Source organism: Chlorocebus sabaeus, chromosome 12 (genome assembly GCF_047675955.1).
Source record: "Chlorocebus sabaeus isolate Y175 chromosome 12, mChlSab1.0.hap1, whole genome shotgun sequence".
NCBI classification, from domain to species: domain Eukaryota; kingdom Metazoa; phylum Chordata; class Mammalia; order Primates; family Cercopithecidae; genus Chlorocebus; species Chlorocebus sabaeus.
Genome location: NC_132915.1, coordinates 34,240,384 through 34,264,012, shown reverse-complemented (window position 1 = coordinate 34,264,012; position 23,629 = coordinate 34,240,384). Strand labels below are relative to the sequence as shown.

The 23,629-nt window shown below is 39.2% G+C and overlaps 1 protein-coding gene and 1 pseudogene across 4 annotated transcripts in view; both read right to left on the bottom strand.

Annotated features, from left to right (window-relative positions):
* JAK2 (Janus kinase 2) overlaps positions 1–23,629 on the bottom strand; it is a 148,631-nt gene that overhangs the window by 86,549 nt on the left and 38,453 nt on the right. For all 4 annotated transcript variants that reach the window (XM_073021559.1, XM_073021558.1, XM_073021560.1 and 1 more), the window contains 3 exons: positions 22,343–22,593; positions 12,476–12,599; positions 3,450–3,567 (listed from right to left, as the gene is read on the bottom strand). In XM_073021559.1, the coding sequence (XP_072877660.1) occupies positions 3,450–3,567; positions 12,476–12,599; positions 22,343–22,562 (462 nt within the window). In that variant the 5' untranslated portion in view covers positions 22,563–22,593. The remainder of the gene's footprint in view (positions 1–3,449; positions 3,568–12,475; positions 12,600–22,342; positions 22,594–23,629) is intronic.
* Positions 5,041–7,695, bottom strand: LOC103219492 (casein kinase I pseudogene; annotated as a pseudogene).

Sequence of the window (23,629 nt, the reverse complement as noted above, 5' to 3'; positions counted from 1 at the left end):
GGTTGTCTGCTCTCAAACCCTGTTTCCTGATAAGATGTTCTCAATGACAAATGTGTGCCCGAAACTTCATTAGCAATTTTAATTTCGCCCCATCCTGTGGTCCTGTGATCTCACCCTGCCTCCACTTTCTTTGTGACATTTTATTACCTTGTAAAGTATGTGATCTCTGTGACCCACACCCTATTTGTGCACTCCCTCCCCTTTTGAAAATCGCTAATAAAAATTTGCTGGTTTTACGGCTCTGGGAACATCACGGATCCTGCTGACATGTGATGTCTCCCCCGGACACCAAGCTTTAAATTTCTCTCTCTCATACTCTTTCCCTTTATTTCTGAAACCAGCCAAGACACCTAGGAAATAGAAAAGAACCCACGTAACCATCGGGAGCAGGTTCTCCCGATACTCTGTCTCAAAAAAAAGACAGAAAAGAAAAGAACTGGTAGATAACAAATTCTGCTCATGTGGATATTCTGTGGAACTCATGACCAAAAGACAATAAATATATGGAAAATTAGTGATAGCAATACTAAAAACATAATCAACTATTCACTAGAGAAAAGTTACAAATGGAAGAATCTCAAATGCCAAAACATAATAAATACTATTCCTTAAATATTATAGTATGTACCATCAAAATTTTCATTTAATTAAAACTACTGAAAATTTCAGGCCAGGTGTGGTGGCTCACACCTGTAATCCCAGCACTTTGGGAGGCTGAGGTAGGAGGATCATTTGAAGCCAGGAGTTTAAAACCAGCCTGGACAATAGAGCGAGACCCCATCTCTACAAAAACAAAACTAAAAAAATTAGCCAGGCATAGTGGCACACACCTGTACCTAGCTACTCGGGAGGCTGTGAGGCTAAAGCAAGACAATCACTTGAGCCCAGGAATTCAAGGCTGCAGTGAGCTATGATCGTGCCAGCCTGGGCATCAAAGACCTCCATCTCTACAAAAAAAATAAAATAAGAAAGAAAACCTTCTCATCTGAGTAGCAGACAAATTTTGAGCTTAAGAAATTTACATTGCAGTATTAATGTTAGGCTAAAGTAGCTGAATGAATAGTTTGGGAAAACTTGGCTTATAAATGGGACTTAACTAGCCTGCCCCCACAATAAACTAGCTCTGCAGGACAGGTGAATAATATACCCGTAAAAGCAACAGAAAGTTGTAACCTCATCATATCCTATTTTCAAAAGGCTATTCTCAGAAGCCTCTCTCCATCCCCCTCTCTTTTTATAATGACTATAAAGATAAAGGAGCTGTATAAAAAAGTAAGTTGGTGGTCAAATGATTTTCAACAAAGGTGTCAAGACCATTCAATGGAGAAAAGACAGTCTTTCAACAAATGGTGCTAGGAAAACTGGATATTCACAAGCAAAAGAAGTTGGACCCTTACCTTACACGATAGACAAAAATTAACTCAAAATGGACCCAAGGCCTAAATGTAAGAGCTAAAACGATAAAACTCTTGCAAGAAAACAGAAAGAAAGCTTCATAACATTGGATTTGGCAATGATTTCTTGGATACGACACCAAAAACATAAGAAACAAAAAAGAATAGATAAATTAGAATACAGTCAAATTTAAAACTTTTGTCCACCAAAAGACAAGTAACAGAAGGAAAAGGCAACCTAGAGAATGGGAAAAACTATGTACAAATCATGTATCTTATAAGGAGTTAAGATCCAGAATAATAATTTCTACAATACAACAACAACAAACAAACAACCTGATTTAAAAATGGACCAAGGACTTGAATAGACATCTCTGCAAAGAAGATAAACAAATGGCCAACAAGAGACATCTCTGCAAAGAAGACAAACAGATGGCCAACAAGCATATGAAAAGATGCTCATGATTACTAGTTGTTACAGAAGTTATGCATCAAAATCACAATGATACCACCTCATACCCATAGGGATGGCTATTATCAAACAAAGCAAAGCATTGTTGAGGATGTTAAGAAATTGGAACACTTGTGCACTGCTGGTAGGACTGAAAAATAGTACAGCCACTACAGAAGACAATGTAGCAGTTCCTCAAAAAAATTATAAATTTACCATATGATCCAGCAATTCCACTTTTGGGTATGTATCCAAAAGAACTGGAAACGGATTCAAGGAAATATTTGTTTACCCATGTTCACAGCAGCAACCCATGTATCCATCGACAGATGAATAAGTATACATATGCAATGAAATATTGTTCAGCCTTAAAAAGGAAAGAAATTCTGGCACATGCTACAACATGGATGAACCTAGCAGACATTATGCTAAGTGAAATAAGCCAGTCAAAAAAGGACAAATGCTATATAATTCCATTTGTATGAGGTACCTAGAAAAGGCAGATTTATAGTCAAAAGTAGAATAGTGACTGCGAACGGCCATTGGTGGTGGGAAACAGAGTTATTGTTTCATGGGTATGAAATTTCCATTTGGGAATATGAAAAATGTTCTGGAGATGGATGGTGGTGATGGTGGTACAACAATGTGTTTGTATTTAATACAACTGAACTGCATACTTAAAATGGTCATTTTTATTATATATTTCTTAACAAAATAAAAATAAAGTTTGTTGGTCTCATACCCCAATAGAGAAATATTTTTCCTTTTGTTGTTCATAAACTGAACTAGCCTTACTAGGCTTCTTCTCGGAAACGCGAGCCATGAGGATTTGTGGGCTTATTTCCTACAATATTAGCAAATCAGATTTAGAACTCCTGATACCTTGGGGATACCAAGTGCATATTTCTACCCAAGAGCACTAATATATTTTCTTCCTTTAGTTTCTATTCATATTAGTCTAGCAGCACATAAAAACAAGTTATTTAATGACAAAATATTTCAATTACTGTTTAAATCAAGGTACTAGACAAGAAAGCATTATGAAATACCAACACAATACCAAAATTTGACATAACTGTATTAGTGAACAAATAACTTGAATATAGCTCTTAGACTAAAGTATCAACATCCAGTCACCTTCCTATAAACAGCTACACAAACTATCATAGCTTATTTTTTATGTAGCCTACTTCCTCTACAGTTCATTGTCCATTGTGTAAGCCTGAAATTATCCAAAAATTTTTTTAAAACCCTAAAGAAATGTTACTAATATTTTAGCCACATATGCCTATATGAATCATGCTGTAAATAAACCTCAGTCTATACCTTGTGAAATCCTTAAAATGATCTAAAGTCCTAAAAAAAAAAAAAGAAATTCAAAAGGATCAATCCAAAAAAACTTTATAAAATAGATTCTATTATCCATAAACCATGGGATTAAAAACTAGTGATAAAAAGACTCAATTTTGTTACTTCTCTGCACCTGCTGTGCAAGACAGAACTGCAATTTTCCCATATGTGAAGTTTTTCCTGATTAAGTGACTTACTAAACAGCAAAATATTTATCATTTAACACATGTACAAGTAAGATAGTATAATCATACCTGAGCAAAGAGGTAAGACATGACAAAGTCATCAAGAAGAGGAGCTTCAGCACCTCGAGATATTCCATGCCGATAGGCTCTGTTGCTGCCGCTGCAATACCAACGAGGAAAGTAAAATCTACAAGATAATAAAAACATTTGGTCAGCTTCCAAACAGTTCATATACAAACATACTATCTATATATAGTCACCTACAGCATACTGAAAGGTATTATCCCATACTTAGAAAACACAGCTAACAGTATTAAATATAAATTCGAGACAAAAGGATATGTGGATAACACTAATATAGGCAGAAAGTACAAGAAATGTAAGTGTAAAATCAATATACTACCTCCTTCAGTGCACAAAATGTAGAAGCAATAAGAAACAAAAAATGTAGAAATAAAACCTTAACAAAAAGTAAAAACATAATTTAATCCAGTAACACCAGTAGAGAATCTGAAAATGCTCATTTGGCATAAAAACAAATAATTGCTTCTTTGGAGAAATGGAAGTTAAAAACTTGTCCTTCAAAGAAACAAAGAATACTCTATATTGAGTCTTTTAGTAACACCTTTATTGAGAGATAATTCACATGCCATAAAGTCCACCCACTTAAAGTGTACAATTCAATGTTTTTAGTTTATTCATAGCATTATACAAATATCACCACACTCTGATTTTAGAACATGTGGCCTGTCTACCTTCTTTCACTCAGCATAATGTTTTCAGGGTTCATCCACATTAGAGCATGTATCATTACTTGATTCCCTTTTATTGCCAAATTAATATTTCATTGTATGAATATACCACTTTTTACGTATCCATTCATCGCCGGACAGACATTTGGGACTGTTTCTATTATTTTGCTATTGTGAATAATGCTGGTATGAAGAGTCATGTACAAGTTTTTGTGGATATATGTTTTCATTTCTATTGCATATATATCTAGAAGTAGAATTGCTGGGTCATATGGTAACTCTGTTTATCCTTTTGAGGAACGGCCAAACTGTTTTCCAAAGTAGCAGCACCACTCTACATTCCCAACAGCAATATATGGCTTCCAAACTAGTCCAAATCCTCTAACACTTGTTATTTTTGTCTTTCTGATTTTTGCCATCCTTGTAGATCTATTATTATCCCATTGTGGGTTTGATTGGCTTTTCTCTAATGACCAACGATGTTGGGCACCTTTTTTGGGGGGGGGTCATTTTTCTTTTCTTTTTTTTTTAAAAAAGCCCCTAAGTTGTATGGCTTCAAAAGAGCATCAGAGAAACGTAAATGCCATTTCTGTACACTTGGTAAAGCAAAAACCAGATTCACGGCCACCGCCCTGGGCACGGCCTCAAGCTGACCCACTGGGGGACCGCCAGCCAGTCCAGAGCCGCCCCCAGGCCCCTGCACATACACCTGCGGGGCTGAGCCGGGGGCTTTAAGGCATTTCGTCTGCGGCTGCTTGCCGGGTGGCAGAGCACAGAGACAGGAAGCCCCCTGCCCGCGCGGCCCCATGCAGCAGAGCCCAGGGGCCGAGCAGGGCGACGCCAGCCGGCCCACCCCCCTCAGGTTCTGAGGGTCGGAGCACAGCCTCCGGGAACAGGTGCCTCGAGAAGCACCCTCCTAGCAGGGCCCACCTGCCCCTCGCCGGGACCAGGCTGCAGTGGCCGTGACTGCGGCGCCTGAGCTTTGGTGCAGCATTTTGGGGGCGGAGCTGGCTTCAGCCGCGGCCCCACCCCTCCCTTCCCCTTTAGTTTTGGGGAAGCCTGGGGCACAGCCTCACCCCTGGCAGCAATGCCTGTGTACCTCCCAGGTGGGCGTGGGCAAGATGGCCCCACAGCACCACTCCAGGCCAGGCCTGCCCTCCCCTCCAGAAAACGGCCTTTGGATCGAGGGAGAGAAGCTAGACTTTATGAAGCTAACGGGGGCGGATGGCGGGGCTGGGGCTGGGGCCGGCCTCAGCCCTGAGGGCCTCCAGGATCGCACTACTCACTTCAGCAAAGAAATGGAGGGGCAGGGTTGGGGGTAGAAGGGGTTTTCCCTCCCACTTTTTTCCTTGTTTTAAATAGTTAATGCTCTTGGAGGGGCGGACTAGACACAGGTGTAGAAACTTTGGCCAGTTTTATGTGAAGGAAGTGACCCCTCGTCTAGGGGATGGGGTCGCCGGCCGAGACAGGCGCGGCCCCTTAAGTCTGCGTCCCGGCTTCCAGCCAGAGTCTGGCCCTGGGCTGCTGTCGGTGGGCCCCAAGGGCCTCACACAAGCTCATGCCCCAAGGGGCTGCACGGAGAAGATTCAAGGGGAATAAACAGCAGCATTTGGTTTCATCGCCCACCTCCATCTCTGCAGGCGCCGTCATAGGCGCGGGACTGGCCGGCCGTGGGGTCGTCCACATTCAGCTCCCCATTGGTGGAGGTCAGCACCTGGTTTTTGCTGTGTGGCTGATCTTTGTCCCAAAGCTGAGGCTGGGAGGGTTGGTCGGTGTGGACGGTGCCGATGGGGGTCGCCAAGGGCTTCCTGGGCCAGTGGTACTCAAAAGTCGAACACGAAGCCGCTTCGGTCAAAGAGGTCGATGGAGAGGTCCACAGGTAGTCACAGTAGGGTTTCTCGAAGTCCAGGCGCCGCACGTAGTGCAGGTATGTGGCCATCTCCTCTGGAAAGTTCTAGCAGAGCACTTCGATGGGCGTGGTGCGCTTGGTGTTCCCGATATTCTATACCGCTCATGATCGCGTCGGCCTTGAGCCCCTGCCAGGGGAGGCTGCAGCACAGGAAGTACATGAACATGTGGCCCAGCACCTCCAGGTCACTGCAGTGGCTCTGCTCCTTGCCCAGCTGCATGTTGACGTTCATGTAGCGCGCCCTGCCTGTCAAGCTCTTGTGCTCACAGTACGGCATGTGCTTCTTGGTCTCAAGGCCAATGTACCCCTTGGCCAGCCCGAAGTTGATAATGTGGATGGCGAGCTGCCACTTGGTCCCCGGGCGCCACACCACGAAGTTCTCGGACTTCACGTCCTGGTAAATGAGGCTCTTGGTGTGCACATACTCCATGCGTGCGATCAGCTGGATGGCGATCCGGAGCACCGTCTTCAGCGTGAAGGTTGAACAGGTCCTTCAGGCTGGGCCCCAGCAGCTCCAGCACCACAGCGTTGTACTTCCAGCACAGGCCGAAGTAGTAGGTAGTAGACCTGAGGGGCGCCCTCAGTGGCGCTGAGCCGCTTGTAGAACCAGTACCCCAGGTGCAGCTGTGGGGCCCCGGACTTCATCAGCTCCAATTTGACAGCCACGTATTTGTTTGTATAGAGATCCTTTCCTTGGCTCTGCCATGGCCGGGCCGCAGGCAGTGTCTGGGCGGCCGGCCAGGCTTCAGCAGCGCGGCGCGGACCCCCGCTCCAGCCCCTCTCCCACTTCCGCTCCGGCTCGGACGCCCACTCGGGCCCTGCTCCAGCTCCTGCGCCGCCTGGGCCAGCCTCCGTATGTTCCGGGCGGGCGGGAGGCGCCTGGCATGCCACGCTCCCCTGAGCCCGCTCTGGGGCCCGCCTGTTGGGCATCTTTTTACATGCTTATTGGCCATTTGTATGTCTTATTTGGAAAAATGTCTATTCAAGTCCCTTGCCTACTTTTTAGATTAAGTTGTATTGTTGAGCTGTAAGAATTCTTTTATATTCTGGAGATAAAGACAGTTATCAGATATGAGATTCCCAAACATTTTCTTCCATTTTGTGGGTTGTCTTTTCACATTTTTGATAGTGTTCTTTGACGCACAAATGTTTTTAACTTTGATAAAGTCTAACTTAACTATTTTTCTTGTCACTTGAGCTTCTGGTGTCATATCTAAGAAACCACTGCCTAATCTAAGTACACAAAGACTTGTGTTTCTTCTTGGAGTTTTAATAAGTTTAGCTCTTATATATAGGCCTATGATCCACTGTAAGCTTTTTTTTTTTTTTTGTATATAGTGTGAAGTAGATGTCTTACTTCATTATTTTACATGTGGATATCCAGTTGTCCCAGCACTATTATTTAAAAAGACTATTCTTTGCCCATGAATTGTCTTGGCACCCTGATCAAAAATCAATTACCATCAATGTGAGAAATTATATTGAGACTGTCAATTCCTTTCCATTAATCTGTATATTCATCCTTAAGTTAGTACTACATTGTCTTGATTACTGTAGTTTTGTAATAAATTTTGAAATTAGGAAGCATAGTCTTCAAACTTTGTTCTTTTTCAAGACTGTTTTAGCTATGCTAAGTCCCTTTGCTTTCATATAAATTTATGATTAACTTGTCAATTTCTGCAATAAAGACAGCTAGGATTTCAGTAGGAATTGCACTGAACATACAGATCAATTAAGGAGTATTGCCATATTAAAAATATGAAGTCCTCTATAAGATATCTTTCCATTTATTTAGGTGTTTCCTTAATTTCGTTCAATAATGTTTTATATTTCTCAGTGTATACATTTTACACTTTTTGTTAAGTTTATTCCTAAAAATTTGTTATGCTATTGTTAATGAAATTTTTTTAATTTCATTTTTGGATTGTTCTTTGTCTGTGTATAGAAATACAACTGATTTTTATATATTGATCTTCTATTCTGCAACTGACCTGAGCTCATTTATTAGTTCTAATAGTTTTTTATTAATTCCTTGGGATTTTTAATATGCAAGGTCATGTAATCTGTGACTACACAATCATCCTTTGGTATCTATGCAGTACTAGTTCCAGAACCTCCCACACATACCAAAATCTGCAAATACTCATGTTCCTGATATACTATTTGCATACAACCTGTGCACATACTTCAGTATACTTTAAAATCTCTAGACTATTTATAATATCTAATACAATGTAAATGTTATGTAAATAATTGTTATACTGTATTCTTTAGGGAATAATGACAAGAAAAAGTCTGTACATGTTCAGTACAAGCAAACTTTTTTTCCATTTATTTTTTTTTTTTTAAGGTTTAATGTAGGTTTAATGTAAGAAAGAAAATACTATATATACATATAACATATGCCAAAATGGTGCCTAAATTATAGATATTGTGAAATCTTAGGCAGCTTTAGGTTGGGTTTTATTCCCCTTTCTTTTTATTATTATTATTATTATTATTATTATACTTTAAGTTCTAGGGTACATGTGCACAACGTGCAGGTTTGTTACATATGTATACTTGTGCCATGTTGGTGTGCTGCACCCATCAACTCGTCAGCACCCATCAACTCGTCATTTACATCAGGTATAACTCCCAGTGCAATCTCTCCCCACTCCCCGCTCCCCGTGATAGGTCCCAGTGTGTAATGTTCCCCTTCCCGAGTCCAAGTGATCTCATTGTTCAGTTCCCACCTATGAGTGAGAACATGCGGTGTTTGGTTTTCTGTTCTTGTGATAGTTTGCTAAGAATGATGGTTTCCAGCTGCATCCATGTCCCTACAAAGGACACAAACTCATCCTTTTTTATGGCTGCATAGTATTCCATGGTGTATATGTGCCACATTTTCTTAATCCAGTCTGTCACTGATGGACATTTGGGTTGATTCCAAGTCTTTGCTATTGTGAATAGTGCTGCAATAAACATACGTGTGCATGTGTCTTTATAGCAGCATGATTTATAGTCCTTTGGGTACATACCCAGTAATGGGATGTCTGGGTCATATGGTACATCTAGTTCTAGATCCTTGAGGAATCGCCATACTGTTTTTCATAATGGTTGAACTAGTTTACAATCCCACCAACAGTGTAAAAGTGTTCCCATTTCTCCACATCCTCTCCAGCACCTGTTGTTTCCTGACTTTTTAATGATTGCCATTCTAACTGGTGTGAGATGGTATCTCATTGTGGTTTTGATTTGCATTTCTCTGATGGCCAGTGATGATGAGCATTTTTTCATGTGTCTGTTGGCTGTATAAATGTCTTCTTTTGAAAAATGTCTGTTCATATCCTTTGCCCACTTTTTGATAGGGTTGTTTTTTTCTTGTAAATTTGAGTTCTTGGTAGGTTCTGGATATTAGCCCTTTGTCAGATGAGTAGATTGCAAAAATTTTCTACCATTCTGTAGGTTGCCTGTTCACTCTGATGGTAGTTTCTTTTGCTGTGCATTTTTCCATATATTTTCAATCTGCAGTTGGTTTAATCCATGGATGTGAAACCCATGGATACAGCGGGATGACTACAGTTTTACTTCTTATTTTCCAATATAAATGCCTTTTATTTCTTTTTCTTGCCTTATTTCCCTACCCTGAATCTACAGTATAGTGTTAAATCAGAGTGGTAAGAGTAGTTACCCTCATCTCATTCTGATCATAGAGAGAAGGCATTCAGTCTTTAAATCTGAAACCTGAAATGCTCCAAAATCCAAAACCTTTAGAGCACTAACCTGATGTGCAAAAGAAATATTCATTAGAGCATTTCAGACTTTAGATTTTTAAATTAGGTATGTTCAACCAGTGTATACTCTGCAAATATTCTGAAAATCTGAAAAAAAAAATCCAAAATCCAAAACATTTCTGGTCGCAAGCATTTCAGATAAGACATATTCAAGCTGTATTGCTGGATTCAATTTGCGAGTAGTTTGTTGATTTTCTACCTACAACATTGGTCTGTAGTTTTCTTTTCTTCTAGACATCTTTGTCTGAATTCGTTATCAGAGTAATACTGAACTCACAGAAATAGTTGGGAAATCCTCCTTCCTTTGCTATTTTTTGTGAATAACTGGTAATAATTCTCTTAATGTGTGACAGAATTCACAAGTGAAGCCACTTGGGCCTGGGCTTTTATAAAAATTACTAATTTGATTTCTTTACTTGTCATAGACCTATTCAAACTTTCTCTTCTTTCTTTTAGCAGTTCCCATAACTTGTGTCTTTCTAGGAATTTGTCCATTTCATCTTGATCCTCTAATTTGTTGGCATTAAAAACACTATCCATTAAACAATTACTTAACGTACATGAAGAAATATTTAACAAAAGAAGAACAAATCATTAATGGCGTTTTCAAAAAATTCTCAACATCACTAGTTATGAGACCAACAAATAGTTGTAACTATGTGCATTATTCTCATAACTACTGACACTATTTCTTCATGTACATTAAGTAATTGTTTAATGGATACTGTGTTTTTAATTTTATACTTATAAGAATACTAACCTTTTATCTGATTTGTTGAAACAATCTTTACAGTTTGCCTTTTCATTTTAAGAGGAAACCTTCGGACATCTGAAAATTTTTATAGTCGACAATTGCAATCATTCCCATAAGATTTCTTCTATTGTTTTGCAGCTTAAATGATATTTTCCCAAGGACCTGAATTCAGTTCCAATTCAGACTTTTATAGTTTGATTTTCTTTACATTTCTATTTACATATCAATCTGATCTTTAATTTATCTGATATACATTATAAAGAAAGAAGCTAAAATTTTATTCAAACAGCTAATCAACAATCCCATCCCCATTTATTGACTAATCTCTCCCTTCCACATTAACGTGAAAAGATTTCTTCATATATTATGTTTCTATATGTATGAAGGAGTACTTTCAAGATATACTGGCCCCAACATTCTCATTATTTAGGTTATGATTCTGAATTTAATTATGTGGCTTTAATAATAGATACCATTTTGTAGTTTCATATAATGTGAAAATATCTCCTGGGACAAAATATTTTACAATTCCCAGATAAGTCTTCTTTCTCATGGCTATCTTATTTAATAATTCTAAATTAACATAGTAATGTGTCCAATTCCCTAAAATGCCTTTTTTAAGATTTTAATTGGCTTAGAGCTAAGCACATAGTGTAAGAGAAATTGATCTTTGTAATATTCCATCTGCCCATTCCAGTATTATGTCCTAATTCTTCATATTCTTCAAATAAGTTTCTAATTTTCCTATACCGTCTTGTGTTTTCTCTTATTAAAACCATTCCTGGTTAGTTAAGGGTTTTTGTAACTATATTGAATAGGATCTTCTTTATCTATTATATAAGTGGTTGCTTGCATATAATAATGCTATTGATTTTTGTACATCTATTATTTATTTGAACATTTATTGATTTTTTCACCAACTGTCTTTTCAATAATTATTTCAAAAATAATTTTTTGAACTCAGTGCAAATTATACATTAGATATCAGTAAATGCAAAAACATCCAATTGCATATTTGTATATAGAATAGGGGAAGGGAAAGAAGCAAAACAATACTAAAATTTACTGAGAGAGCACGAAGTGATAGGCACAATAATAAATACTATATATACATTATCTCTTTAATGAAGTACACATGAGGTGGTTAAGAGGCAAGCTTATGAAGCAAACTAGGCTTGGATTTGAACCTGACTCCCAATTCCTAGCTGTGTGACCATGAATAAATTTGAGTAATATTGTTTCTCAATGCTCTCTAAATTCTTTATCTTTAATGTGGAAATCTTAATACCTCCTTAAGTTATGATGAATTTTATGTGTGTGTATATATATATATAAATGCTTAGAAAAATCACAGGTATTTATGAGACACAAATCAAACATATCTTTGTTTCATCCTTTCGAGGAAAAAAATACTACTAGATTTCTCTAAATAGGCATTACACATTACCATAAATTATATAAACTAACTTACAATTTGAGGCTGCAAATACACACTGGGAAAAGTCTCTTTTCTTCACAACAACTTTTTTAAAAGTTCTTTATAAAGATAAGATGTGAAATTGCATTTTATTGCACAAAACATTGCACAAACCAGCAATATCCCAAACATTTAGGATTTTGTTAATAAAGCCCATTCTGATTTTTTTTTTACTTATTTAATTATAATCATAAGGAGTTAAGTGGCATCCCACCAAAACAGCTTTATTCTCAGACTATTCTACTTAAACAACATGTATGAACACTTTCTCTGATGGAGAAACAGAATCTTAAATGAAATCTTAAAATGAGTGCTAACTAATTGGTTCAGGTCTCTGGTATTAACTACCTTGCAATTTAAAAATATTTGATAATTTCTCCCATTTTGCCTTTCAACATTAAGTAAGTTAGTTTACTGAAGAAAGTACCTTATTCTGTAGAGTACATTATGCCTGGTTGACTCATCTATATGGAAGACATGGTTGGGTGGATACCAGATCCTTTCTGTTTCACTCATTAAAGCAAACATATTATGATACACAGGTGTGATACCTAGAAAAGAAGCAGAAAAAGGAATTATTAAAGATACACAACAGAACATTTACATAGCACCTATAATGTGTAATGAGGCTAAAGTAACAACTCTTAAAATCAGAATGAAATGTAGTAGCAGTCGAAATCTTTTGATATTCCACTCCCTACAACTGAATTGTTAATCACAATCTTTTTTTATACAAACATACTTCGTTTTAGTGCACTCTGCATTATTGTACTTTGCAGATATTGTGGGGTTTTTTTCTTTACAAAATAAGGATTTACAGCAACTGTGAATCTGGTAGGTGTGTCAGCACCATTTTTCCAACAGCGTGTGCTCACTTTGTGTCTCTATGACACATTTTGCTAATTCTTGCAATATTTCAAACTTTTTCATTATTATTATATCAGTTATGATGATCTGTGATCAGTGATCTTCGACATTACAATTGTAATCATTTGGGGCCGCCATGAACCGTGCCCATATAAGATGACAAACATAAGCAATAAATGCTGTGTGTGTTCTGACTGCTCCAGCAATAGCCATTCCTGTCTCTCTCCCTCTCCTTAGGCCTCTCTATTCCCTGAGATACAACTGTATGGAAAATAGGCCAATTAATAATCCTACAATGGCCTCTAGGCATTCAAGGGAAAGGAAGAGTTTCATATATTGAAGAGTTTCATATCTCTCACTCTAAATCAAAAGCTACAAATGATTAAACTAAGTGAGGAAGGTATATCAAATGCCAAGACAGACTAAAAGCCAGGCCTCCTGCACCAGTCAATTAAGTTCTGAATGCAAAGAAAAAGTTTCTGAATGAAATTAAAAGTGCTACTGCAGTAAATACATAAATGATAAGAGAGCAAAACAGCCTTATTGATGATGTGACAAAAGTTTGAGTGGTCTAGATAGAAGATCAAACCAGCCACAATATTCCCTGAAGTCAAACCCTAAACCAGAGCAAGGCCCTAATTGTCTTCAAATCTGTGAAGGCTGAGAGGGGTGAGGAAACAGCAGAAGAAAGGTAGGAAGCTAGTAGAGGTTGGTTCATGAAGTTTAAGAAAAGAAACCGAGGGGGCGCACTCAAGATGGCCGAATAGAAACAGCTCCAGCCTCCAGCTCCCAGCATGAGTGACACAGAAGATGGGTGATTTCTACATTTTCAACTGAAGTACCGGGTTCATCTCACTGGGGCGGGTCGGACAGTTGGTGCTGATCCGCTGGTTGGGGGTGCAGCCCAACCAGCAAGAGCAGAAGCAGGGTGAGGCATCGCCTCACCTGGGAAGCGCAAGAGGGAAGGAAATTCCTTTTCATAGCCAAAGGAAATTGAGACACACAACACCTGAAAAATTGGGTAACTCTCACCCTAATACTGCGCTTTACCAAGGGTCTTAGCAAACGGCATACTAGGAGATTATATCCCACACCTGGCCCGGAGGGTCCCAAGCCCACGGAGCCTCCCTCATTGCTAGCACAGCAGTCTGAGATCTAACTGCAAGGTGGCAGCGAAGCTGGGGGAGGGGTGCCCGCCATTGCTGAGGCTTAAGTAGGTAAACAAAGCCTCCGGGAAGCTCGAATTGGGTGCAGCCCACCACAGCTCAAGGAGGCCTGCCTGCCTCTGTAGACTCTACCTCTGGGGACAGGGCATAGCTAAACAAAAAGCAGCAGAAACCTCAGCAGAGGTAAATGTCCCTGTCTGACAGCTTTGAAGAGAGCAGTGGTTCTCCCAGCACAGAGGTTGAGATCTGAGAACGGACAGACTGCCTGCTCAAGTGGGTCCCTGACCCCTGAGTAGCCTAACTGGGTGACATCCCCCACTAGGTGCAGACCGACACCTCACACATCACACGGCTGGGTACATCCCTGAGATGAAACTTCCAGAGCAAGAATCAGACAGCAACACTCGTTGTTCAGCAATATTCTATCTTCTGCAGCCTCCGCTGCTGAAACCCAGGCACACAGGGTCGGGAGTGGACCTCAAGCAAACTCCAACAGACCTGCAGCTGAGAGTCCTGACTGTTAGAAGGAAAACTAACAAACAGAAAGGACACCCACACCAAAACCCCATCAGTACATCACCATCATCAAAGACCAAAGGCAGAGAAAACCACAAAGATGGGGAAAAAGCAGTGCAGAAAAGCTGGAAATTCAAAAAATCAGAGCACATCTCCCCCTCCAAAGGAACGCAGCTCATTGCCAGCAACGGAACAAAGCTGCACGAAGAATGACTTTGACGAGTTGAGAGAAGAAGGCTTCAGTCAATCAAACTTCTCAGAGCTAAAGGAGGAACTACGTAACCAGTGCAAAGAAACTAAAAACCTTGAAAAAAGATTTGACGAATGGCTAACTAAAATAACCAATGGAGAAAAGTCCTTAAAAGAACTGACGGAGATGAAAATCATAACATGAGAACTATGTGACAAATGCACAAGCTTCAGTAACTGACTCGATCAACTAGAAGAAAGAGTATCAGTGATTGAAGATCAAATGAATGAAATGAAGCAAGAAGTCAAGAGAAAAAAGAGTAAAAAGAAATGAACAAAGCCTCCAAGAAATATGGGATTATGTGAAAAGACCAAATCTACATCTGATTGGTGTGCCTGAAAGTGACAGGGAAAATGTAAACAAGTTGGAAAACACTCTGCAGGATATCATCCACAAGAACTTCCCCAACCTAGTAAGGCAGGCTAACATGCAAATTCAGGAAATACAGAGAACGCCAAAAAGATACACCTCAAGAAGAGCAACTCCAAGACACATAATTGTCAGATTCACCAAAGTCGAAATGAAGGAGAAAATGTTAAGGGCAGCCAGAGATAAGGGTCGAAGTACCCACAAAGGGAAGCTCATTAGACTAACAGCACATTTCTCGGCAGAAACTCTACAAGCCGGAAGAGAGTGGGGGCCGATATTCAACATTCTTAAAGAAAATAATTTTCAACCCAGAATTTCATATCCAGCCAAACTAAGTTTCATAAGTGAAGGAGAAATAAGACAAGCAAACGCTTAGAGATTTTGTCACCACCAGGCCTGCCCTACAAGAGGTCTTGAAGGAAGCAATAAACATGGAAATGAACAACCAGTACCAGCCATTGGTACCTGCCAAAATGTAAAGTCCATCAAGGCTAGGAAGAAACTGCATCAACTAACGAGCAAAATAACCAGCTAATATCATAATGACAGGATCAAGTTCACGCATAACAATATTAACCTTAAATGTAAATGGACTAAATGGTCCAGTTAAAAGACACAGACTGGCAAAATGGATAGAGTCAAGACCCATCAGTTTGCTATATTCAGGAGACCCATCTCACATGCAGAGACACACATAGGCTCAAAATAAAGGGATGGAGGAAGATCTACCAAGCAAATGGAAAACAAAAAAAGCAAGGGTTGCAATCGTAGTGTCTGATAAAACAGACTTTAAACCATCAAAGATCAAAACAAAGAAGGCCATTATATAATGGTAAAGGGATCAATTCATCAGGAAGAGCTAACTATCCTAAATATATATGCACCCAACACAAGAGCACCCAGATTCATAAAGCATGTCCTTAGAGACTTACAAAGAGACTTAGACTCCCATACAATAATAATGGGAGACTTTAACACCCCACTATCAACATTAGACAGATCAATGAGACAGAAAGTTAACAAGGATATCCAGGAATTGAACTCAACTCTCCACCAAGCAGACCTAATAGACATCTACAGAACTCTCCACCCCAATTCAACAGAATATATATTCTTCTCAGTACCACATCACACTTATTCCAAAATTGACCACAGAGTTGGAAGTGAAGCACTCCTCAGCAAATGTAAAAGATCAGAAATTATAACAAACTGTCTCTCAGACCACAGTGCAATCAAACTAGAACTCAGGACTAAGAAACTCAATCAAAACCGCTCAACTACATGGAAACTGAACAACCTGCTCCCGAATGACTACTGGGTACATAATGAAATGAAGGCAGATATAAAGATGTTCTTTGAAACCAGTGAGAACAAAGATACAACATACCAGAATCTCTGGGACACATTTAAAGCAGTGTGTAGAGGGAAATTTATAGCACTAAATGCCCACAACAGAAAGCAGGAAAGATCTAAAATTGACACCCTAACATCACAATTAAAAGAACTAGAGAAGCAAGAGCAAACACATTCAAAGGCTAGCAGAAGGCAAGAAATAACTAAGATCAGAGCAGAACTGAAGGAGACAGAGAAACAAAAAACCCTCCAAAAAATCAATGAATCCAGCAGCTGGTTTTTTGAAAAGATCAGCAAAATTGATAGACCATTAGCAAGACTAATAAAGAAGAAAAGAGAAGAAACAAATAGACACAATAAAAAATGATAAAAGGGGATATCACCAACAACCCCACAGAAATACAAACTACCATCAGAGAATACTATAAACACCTCTATGCAAATAAACTAGAAAACCTAGAAGAAATGGATAATTTCCTGGACACTTACACTCTCCCAAGACTAAACCAGGAAGAAGTCAAATCCCTGAATACACCAATAGCAGGCTCTGAAATTGAGGCAATAATTAATAGCCTACTAACGAAAAAAAACTCCAGGACCAGAGAGATTCACAGCTGAATTCTACCAGAGGTACAGGGAGGAGTTGGTACCATTCCCTCTGAAACTATTCCAATCAATAGAAAAAGAGGGAATCCTCCCTAACTCATTTTACGAGGCCAACATCATCCTGATACCAAAGCCTGGCAGAGATACAACAAAAAAAGAGAATTTTAGACCAATATCCCTGATGAACATCGATGCAAAAATCCTCAATAAAATACCGGCAAACCGAATCCAGCAGCACATCAAAAAGCTTATCCACCATGATCAAGTGGGCTTCATCCCTGGGATGCAAGGCTGCTTCAACATATGCAAATCAATAAACGTAATCCAACACATAAACAGAACCAAAGACAAGAACCACATGATTATCTCAATAGATGCAGAAAAGGCCTTTGACAAAATTCAACAGCCCTTCATGCTAAAAACTCAATAAATTTGGTATTGATGGAACGTATCTCAAAATAATAAAAGCTATTTATGACAGACCCACAGCCAATATCATACTGAATGGGCAAAAACTGGAAGCATTCCCTTTGAAAACTGGCACAAGACATGGATGCCCTCTCTCACCACTCCTATTCAACATAGTGTTGGAAGTTCTGGCTAGGGCAATCAGGCAAGAGAAAGAAATAAAGGGTATTCAGTTAGGAAAAGAAGTCGTCGAATTGTCCCTGTTTGCAGATGACATGATTGTATATTTAGAAAACCCATTGTCTCAGCCCAAAATCTTTTGAGACATTTCTCAAAAGAAGACATTCATACAGCCAACAGACACATGAAAAAATGCTCATCATCACTGGCCATCAGAGAAATGCAAATCAAAACCACAATGAGATACCATCTCACACCAGTTAGAATGGCGATCATTAAAAAGTCAGGAAACAACAGGTGCTGGAGAGGATGTGGAGAAATAGGAACACTTTTACACTGTTGGTGGGAGTGTAAACTAGTTCAACCATTATGGAAAACAGTACGGCGATTCCTCAAGGATCTAGAACTAGATGTACCATATGACCCAGCCATCCCATTACTGGGTATATACCCAAAGGATTATAAATTATGCTGCTATAAGGACACATGAACACGTATGTTTATTGCAGCACTATTCACAATAGCAAAGACTTGGAATCAACCCAAATGTCCATCAGTGACAGACTGGATTAAGAAAATGTGGCACATATACACCATGGAATACTATGCAGCCATAAAAAAGGATGAGTTTGTGTCCTTTGTAGGGACATGGATGCAGCTGGAAACCATCATTCTTAGCAAACTATCACAAGAACAGAAAACCAAACACCGCATGTTCTCACTCGTAGGTGGGAACTGAACAATGAGATCACTTGGACTCGGGAAGGGGAACATCACACACCGGGGCCTATCATGGGGAGGGGGGAGGGGGGAGGGATTGCATTGGGAGTTATACCTGATGTAAATGACGAGTTGATGGGTGCAGCACACCAACATGGCACAAGTATACATATGTAGCAAACCTGCACGTTGTGCACATGTACCCTACAACTTGAAGTTTAATAATAATAAATAAATTTTAAAAAAAAAAAAAAAGCAAGCAATCAAAAACTCCAAAAAAAAAAAAAAGAAACATTTATAAATAGAAAACAAAACATAGTTTACTTGCATGTTAATTAATATTCAATTTTATTAAATGTGTACCTTTTAAAACGTTGTTTTTTTACGCCTGTAAAATCAACTTATTACTTTTGCTATTTTACTAATAAATTTGATTTTTTTTGCATTGCAAAAAAAAAAAAAAAGAAAATGTGGCACATATACACCATGGAATACTATGCAGCCACATAAAAGGATGAGTTTGTGTCCTTTGTAGGGACATGGATGCAGCTGGAAACCATCATTCTCAGCAAACTATCGCAAGGACAAAAAACTAAACACCACATGTTCTCACTTATAGGTGGGAATTGAACAATGAGAACACTTGGACACAGGAAGGGGAACATCACACACTGGGGCCTGTCGTGGGGTGGGAGGAAGGGGGAGGGATAGCATTAGGAGATATACCTAATGTAAATGACAAGTTAATAGGTGCAGCACACCAACAGGGCACATGTATACATAGGTAACAAACCTGCACATTGAGCACATGTACCCTATAACTTAAAGTACAATAATAATTTTTTAAAATACCCATAAAAAAAACGGAACAGACTCTATCCACTTAAACAAAAGAAGAAAAGAAAGAAGGAGCAGGAAAGAGACAGAAGAAGGGAAGGAAGAAGCATAACAAAGAAGAAAGAAAAACCACCATCAGGCCCAGACAAAATTTATATTTGAGTTCAATCAAACATGAAAGACAATTCCATCTTAAGTATACTATCACAGAGAATAGACCAAGAAGGAACAGAGAAATAGACACATTTTGTGAATTTAGTTTGACTACGATACCAAGGGTAATCTCAACAATATAGATAGAAAAATCTTAAACTTTACTTCCATGATTATAGAAGTAAAAGAGTAACATCAGTGAAAATGGTGGAGTAGGTAGTTCCAAGGGCCTATCCTTCTCCACAGCAACAGGCGGGAAAAAATGAGTAAAAACCGTCAGAATGAACTTCATATAAACTATAGAAAATAGGCAAAGATATGCAGCAATCACATAAATGCTGAATCAAGAAAACAGCAACTAAAAATGGCAGGAAAGTTGTGCAGCATTTTTACTTTCCCTTAACCACCCACTACCACCACATCCTGCCTAGCAACCCCTGCTTCACTCCCCCTAGTTAAGCAAAGTCTTGAAGATGGCAATTGGTGTTCCCAGTGTGAAACTTTGGTCCCTGGCTCTGGAGTGAACAGAGCTGACCTTAATCTCAAAAAACCGTTTTTCTCTCTTTTGACCTGACTGGGGACTGACTGAAGAAACGATGCAAAGAGCACACCTATGTTCCACTTAATTCAGGACTTTCTCGGGGCAGAAAAGCAGCTACACAGAAGACATTCATTGAAAACATTGCAAATGAACAACCTGGGGCAGAGGCCTAAAGTTGAGGCAAGCAATAAACACACTGAAAACCAAAAAAGACATGAGAGAGGAGAGTTTCTTTGGGAAATGACGGCACTGAAAAGCATCACTATGTATTGGAGAGTAGAAAAGCCACATGCATGCCCAAGGAATGGCACTTAGAAGAAAACACCCTAAGCTTTCACCTCAAGCTGTTCTTTAGAGTCAGCACAAGCAGGAAGGGAAGGCTAAGGCAGAGTTGTAAATGGACTGGGTAAACACTGAATGAGTGCCCCAACACAGAGCCAATCTGCAAAGACTGAAAGAGTTGTTCTTTTCTATTATTTTCTTTTGGCTCTAGGAATTCAATAAAATCTGTCAAAAAAAAAATCTTACAAGCTAAAAATCAATCTTACAAGCTAAAAATCTTACAAGCTAAAATCTCACAAGCTAAAATCTGACTAGCTAAAAAAAATCTTACAAGCTAAAAAATCTTACAAGCTAAAAAAATCTTACAAGCTAAAATCTTAGTACAAGCTAAAGGATCAGAGATTTCAGAGACTACACACAACAAAAAATACAGACTTTACAATATAGTCAAGATCACTGACTAGAGGTCTCTCATATCCACTTCCCCCACTAAAAACTAAAACCATGAGTATATAATCACACTTTGAGTAGATTATCCAAGAGGAACACTGGTATTCAATAGAAAAGCAAGGAAGGAGACGGAACAAGACAGCCTGCTCTGCCAGGAGTGGCAAGAAGCTGGAAGAGACTCCACATACGGAAAGGGTGAGAGATGCCCAATGGTCCATATTCCTACTGTGAACCCCTGCAATTTTAGTCACAGGAAAGACCCTAGACCCTTGCAAGACAAAAAATTAACATAGTGGGCTGCCCAGAGACAGCACAAAAGCACTTCCTATTCCAGTGAGGAAGTTCACTCTGGGTCCCACACTCCCCCTGAGTCCTAAGCAGCTACAGCAAGGTGATATTTTGGAAGCCCAGCTCACAACAGAATGTGTACTCCCCTGGGGCCCAATGGCACCATAAAAAAGAATGTAATCATGTCATTCACAGCAACATGGATGGAACTGAAGGTCATTATGTCAAGTGAAATAAGCCAGGAACTGAAAGACAAATATCACAAGTTCTCATTCATGTGTGGGAGCTTAAAAAGTTGATCACATGAAGGTAGAGTGGATTGGTAGCAGGGACTGGCAAGGTTATATAGGTGGGAAGGGGGAAATGAGACGTTGGTTAATGGGCACAAAAATACAGACAAAAGGAACAAGTTCAAATGTTTGACAGAAGAGTAGGGTGACTATAGTTAACAACAATGTATTGTATTTTTCAAAATAGCTACAAGGAACTTGAAATGTACCTAGCTTCCTCCAACTTACAGTTAATGGCTATTCTGACCTATACTGATCTTAAATTAAACAGAATAAATTGATGTCATCATACATTCTTATAAATACTATATTAGACATTTAATTTACCTCTACAAATAAAATCATATTACAACTCTTCAAAACAAAGCTTATGCGTCAACTAGTCTTTCTATTAAAAGAACATTTAAAAATGAGATACCATGATAATAGGCTCTATAGTAACCTCAGTGGTCTAGTAAAATATGTTAGCTCTACAGAAAGAGTTCTCTGGTTCATAGTTTTGGTCCACAGATAATATAATCAGGCCTCAAGAGTAAAAATGATTTCAAGATACACCAAAGATATGAGAAATATATATATATGAGGAAAGACTGGCAAAGTCTTCAGAAGCTAACTAGAAGAAAATGATGGTTGTCAACCATTTAATCAAGATTTTAAATCAAATACATATTTCAAAACATTAATTCTTTGCTTTCATGTTGCTCTCAGGATCTAGCTTTAATATTAACTTATGTCATGAGATAGCCCATGACAGGATGTAATTATATATGTAATTATAAAGAATACTCAGCAAACATTTATGGCCGTCAAGTTTGTTTTGATACCTAGCCCAAAGCAGATTCACCATAAGTTGTACTCCAGTAACACTTTCATTGTCTATGCATGTGAAAACACACATGCCAGACATACAAGCATTAAAAAATATATATATATAATGCATGTAGCTGGTATTAGCATAGCATAATTAAAACAATAATACATGGATTAAAAAGGAAAAGGCTGTTTTTTTAATACTTACCACAAGCTTTAGAAGCAGCAATACAGATTTCTTCTGCAACATACTCCCCAGATGGAAAGGTCAGATAATCTGCCTCAGATTTCCCAAGGGAATGGTAAAGATACACCTGAAGGACTGGATCTATTTGCTTCATAGAATTGGCATTTCCAGAAATATCACCATTCTGATATATAGAAGATGTGGATGTTCCCTCCATTTCTGTCATAGTAAGGCAGGCCATTCCCACGCAGAGTCTTTTTCAGAATATTTGCCTGTAAGAGAAAACAATAAAGTTACAAATGGGCTGGGCGCAGTGTCTTACACCTGTAATTCTAGCACTTTGCGGGGCCGAGGCGGGCAGATAGCTTGAGCCCATAAGTTGGAGACAAGCCTCAGCAACATGGTGAAACCTCGTTTCTACAAAAAAAATACCAAAAAAAAAAAAAAAAAAAATTAGCTGGGCGTGGCAGCACGCACTTGTAGTCCTAGCTACTCTCGGAGCGGAGCAGAAGAATCACTTGAGCCTGGGAGGTTGAGGCTGCAGTGAGCCTCCGCACTCCACCACACTCCAGTCTGGGTGACACAGCGAGACTCTGTCTCAAAAATGAATGAATGAATGAATAAATACATAAATAAATAAAGTTACAAATGTAAATAATATTGATAAGGCATCCTTCATATACAAAGAAGGACTGCTCCTTGACAGCAATGGCTGTCAAACCCATTAGCTGGATAAATAGCGTGTACTACTACATACAAAGCACAATGCAAGAAATCACAAATTTTAAACTTCCTGTGGACAAAGATTATAAAATTCCAGTTAACAACCTAATTGAGGAAGATGATATAAATTCCTAACATGAACAAACAAGCATTAAACTTAGTTACAGACAACAGAAGAGATCTCAAATTGAGGGAAGAGGGGTCCAGAAGGCTGACTAGAAGTATCTGGTACTAGCCTCCTCCACAAAGAAGAACCAAAGTAGCGAGCAGATAATCACACTTCGAATAGGTCGTCTAAGAGAGAACACTGAAATTCAACAGAGAAGTGATAGAAAACACCTAAAGCAAGGAAGGAGAGGGAAGTGGGGCAGCCTGCTCAGCCAGGATCAGCTGGAAGCCTAGAGAGCCTGCACAGTGTGGGGAAAGAGTAAGTGAGAGACTCCCAGTGGCACACATTTTCACCACAAATTCCTGCAATCCCAGACACAAGAGAGCCCTTCAACTTTCATGGGCCCTGGGAGTAACATAGGAGCTGCCTGGAGACTGCACAATGACATTGCCTTAGAGAGGGAGCTTACGCTGATC